Source organism: Rhea americana, unplaced genomic scaffold, assembly GCF_003343005.1.
Source record: "Rhea americana isolate MKP2758 unplaced genomic scaffold, rheAme1 scaffold_1430, whole genome shotgun sequence".
Taxonomy (NCBI): domain Eukaryota; kingdom Metazoa; phylum Chordata; class Aves; order Rheiformes; family Rheidae; genus Rhea; species Rhea americana.
This window is the reverse complement of record NW_028185518.1, coordinates 1-1,995: the sequence shown is the minus strand read 5'-3', so window position 1 is coordinate 1,995 and position 1,995 is coordinate 1. Positions and strand designations below refer to the sequence as shown.

At 69.8% G+C, this 1,995-nt stretch overlaps 1 protein-coding gene across 1 annotated transcript; it reads right to left on the bottom strand.

Annotated features, from left to right (window-relative positions):
• Positions 1-822: 822 nt before the first annotated feature.
• LOC146599198 (complement C2-like) lies at positions 823-1,369 on the bottom strand (the record flags this gene model as incomplete). The annotated part of the gene is made up of 3 exons (XM_085299026.1): positions 823-912; positions 986-1,132; positions 1,231-1,369. Coding segments are annotated over 3 exons (376 nt in total), but the record flags the coding sequence as incomplete, so codon positions are not given.
• Positions 1,370-1,995: the final 626 nt, after the last annotated feature.

The following is a 1,995-nucleotide window of genomic DNA, read 5'->3' as shown; positions in this document are numbered from 1 at the left end:
CGGGGGCGGGAGAGCGCCGGGGTCAGGGCCGGCCACGGCGCCGGGGGCCGGCCGGAGGCCCCGGCGCCGGTATTTCGGGGCCGGAGAGGCCCGAGGGACGAGCCGGCGGCTCCCGAACGGCCGACGCGGGTTGTGGCACCTAGAACCGGCCGGCCGGGGAGCCGCCGCCTCCTTGGAGGTGGCTAAAGCGGCCCTGGGGGGACCTAGAACCACCCTGGAGAGACCCAGAACCAGCCCCAAAGTGGCTCCCCCCCCCCGAGGCCCCTGGATCGGCCTCGGAGCACCCGGAACCGCCCGCGAGGTTCTCGCCCCGCCTCGAAGCGGCCCACGGGGGCCTTGCGGTCGCCACCCCCGCCGAAGCAGCAGCTCAACCAGGTGCAAGACACCCAAAACGCACTTGAGATGGTGGCACCACCCTCGAAACGCCCAGAACCGCCCTCCGGGCACCTAGAACCAGCCCCGAGACGGCTAAAACCGCCCTTGGGGCACCCTGAACCAGCCCTTCAGGTCGCTAGAGCCACCCTGATGTAGCAAAAAGGAGCCTCGAGGCGCCTAGAACCAGCTTTGAGGTAGCTAAAACCACGACCCTAGCACCTAAAGTATGCCTTGGGGCACCTAGAACCACCCCAGGCACCTAACACCAGCCCTGGGGCACCTGGAGCTGCCCGAGGTCACCAGGAGCACCTCAGAGAGAGCTGGAAGGGGCCTTGAGGCACCTAGAACTTGCCCCAGGTCTCCTAGACCCGGCCTTGAGGCACCTAGAACCACCCCGGAGGCTGCTAAAAGGGGCCTGGAGGCGCCGGAGCCGGCGGGAGCACCCACCCAGGTAGTCCTCCCGGTCCGGCTTGATCTCCAGGACGTCTTCGATCTTGGCCACGGCGTCGCGGGGGTGTCCCCCCACGTTGAACTTGCCTGTGGGGCCGGGAGCGGGGCGTGAGCGCGGGGCCCCGGCGGCGCCCGGGCGCCCCGCCGGCTCCGTCCCCACCGTCCGTCAGCAGCAGGACGGCGTGCCGGACGCTCCTCCAGGCCTCCGGCTCGCCCCGCCGCGCCGCCCGCTGCTGCTGGAACAGGATCATGTGGTAGACCTCCATGATGGCCCCGTGGATGTTGGTCCCCGTCGCCTCGCTGTGATCTGCCGGGAGGGGAGCAGAGCCGGGGGCTCCGGCCGGGCTCGGGACCCCCCCGGCGCGGGGCCGGGGCCCCGGGGCGCCCGACTCGCCGCCGGCCGACCTCCGAACTTCATGGCCTCCAGCTTGGCGAGGACCTCGTCGGCGTCGCCGGCCTCGTCGTCGGCCGTGGAGACGACGACGCGCGCCCGGCTGGCGTAGGAGACGACGGCGAAGCTCACGGGCACCTCGAAGCTGCTGATCTGGACGGGGCGGGGGCGGGAGAGCAGGGCCACGCCTCGCTGGGGGGGCGTAAGCGCTCCGAGGCACCTAGCACCCGCGCCGGAGCACGCGGCTCCTCCCCCTGCACACCTAGAACCCGCCCGAGGCACCCAGGCGAGGCCCCGAGAACCTACGTGGGGCGCCTAGATCCCCCCTCGGGGTGCAAAGACCCTGCCATGGAGCACCTAGAGCCCACTCAGGGCATCTGGTCCCCCCTTAGGCCACCTGCATCCCCCCTTGGCGCACACAGAACCTCTGCTGGGGCACCTAGAACCCCACAGGGGCAACTGGAACTCCTGTTGAGCAACCTAGAACCCTGCTGGGGCACCAAGAAGCCCTGTTGGGACACATGGAAACCCCACTGGGGCACCTGGAACCTCTGTTGGGGGCACCTGGAACCTCCACTGGGACACCTAGAACCTCCGTTGGGGCACCTAGAAGCCATGTTGGGGCACCTAGAACCTGCATTGGGGCACCTAGAAGCACCGTTGGGGCACCGTGAGTGCCGCTGGGGCACCGCGAGCGCTGTTGGGGCACCTAGAACCTCCATTGGAGCACCTAGAACCTCCATTGCGGCACCTAGAAGCGCCGTTGGGGCACTGCAAGC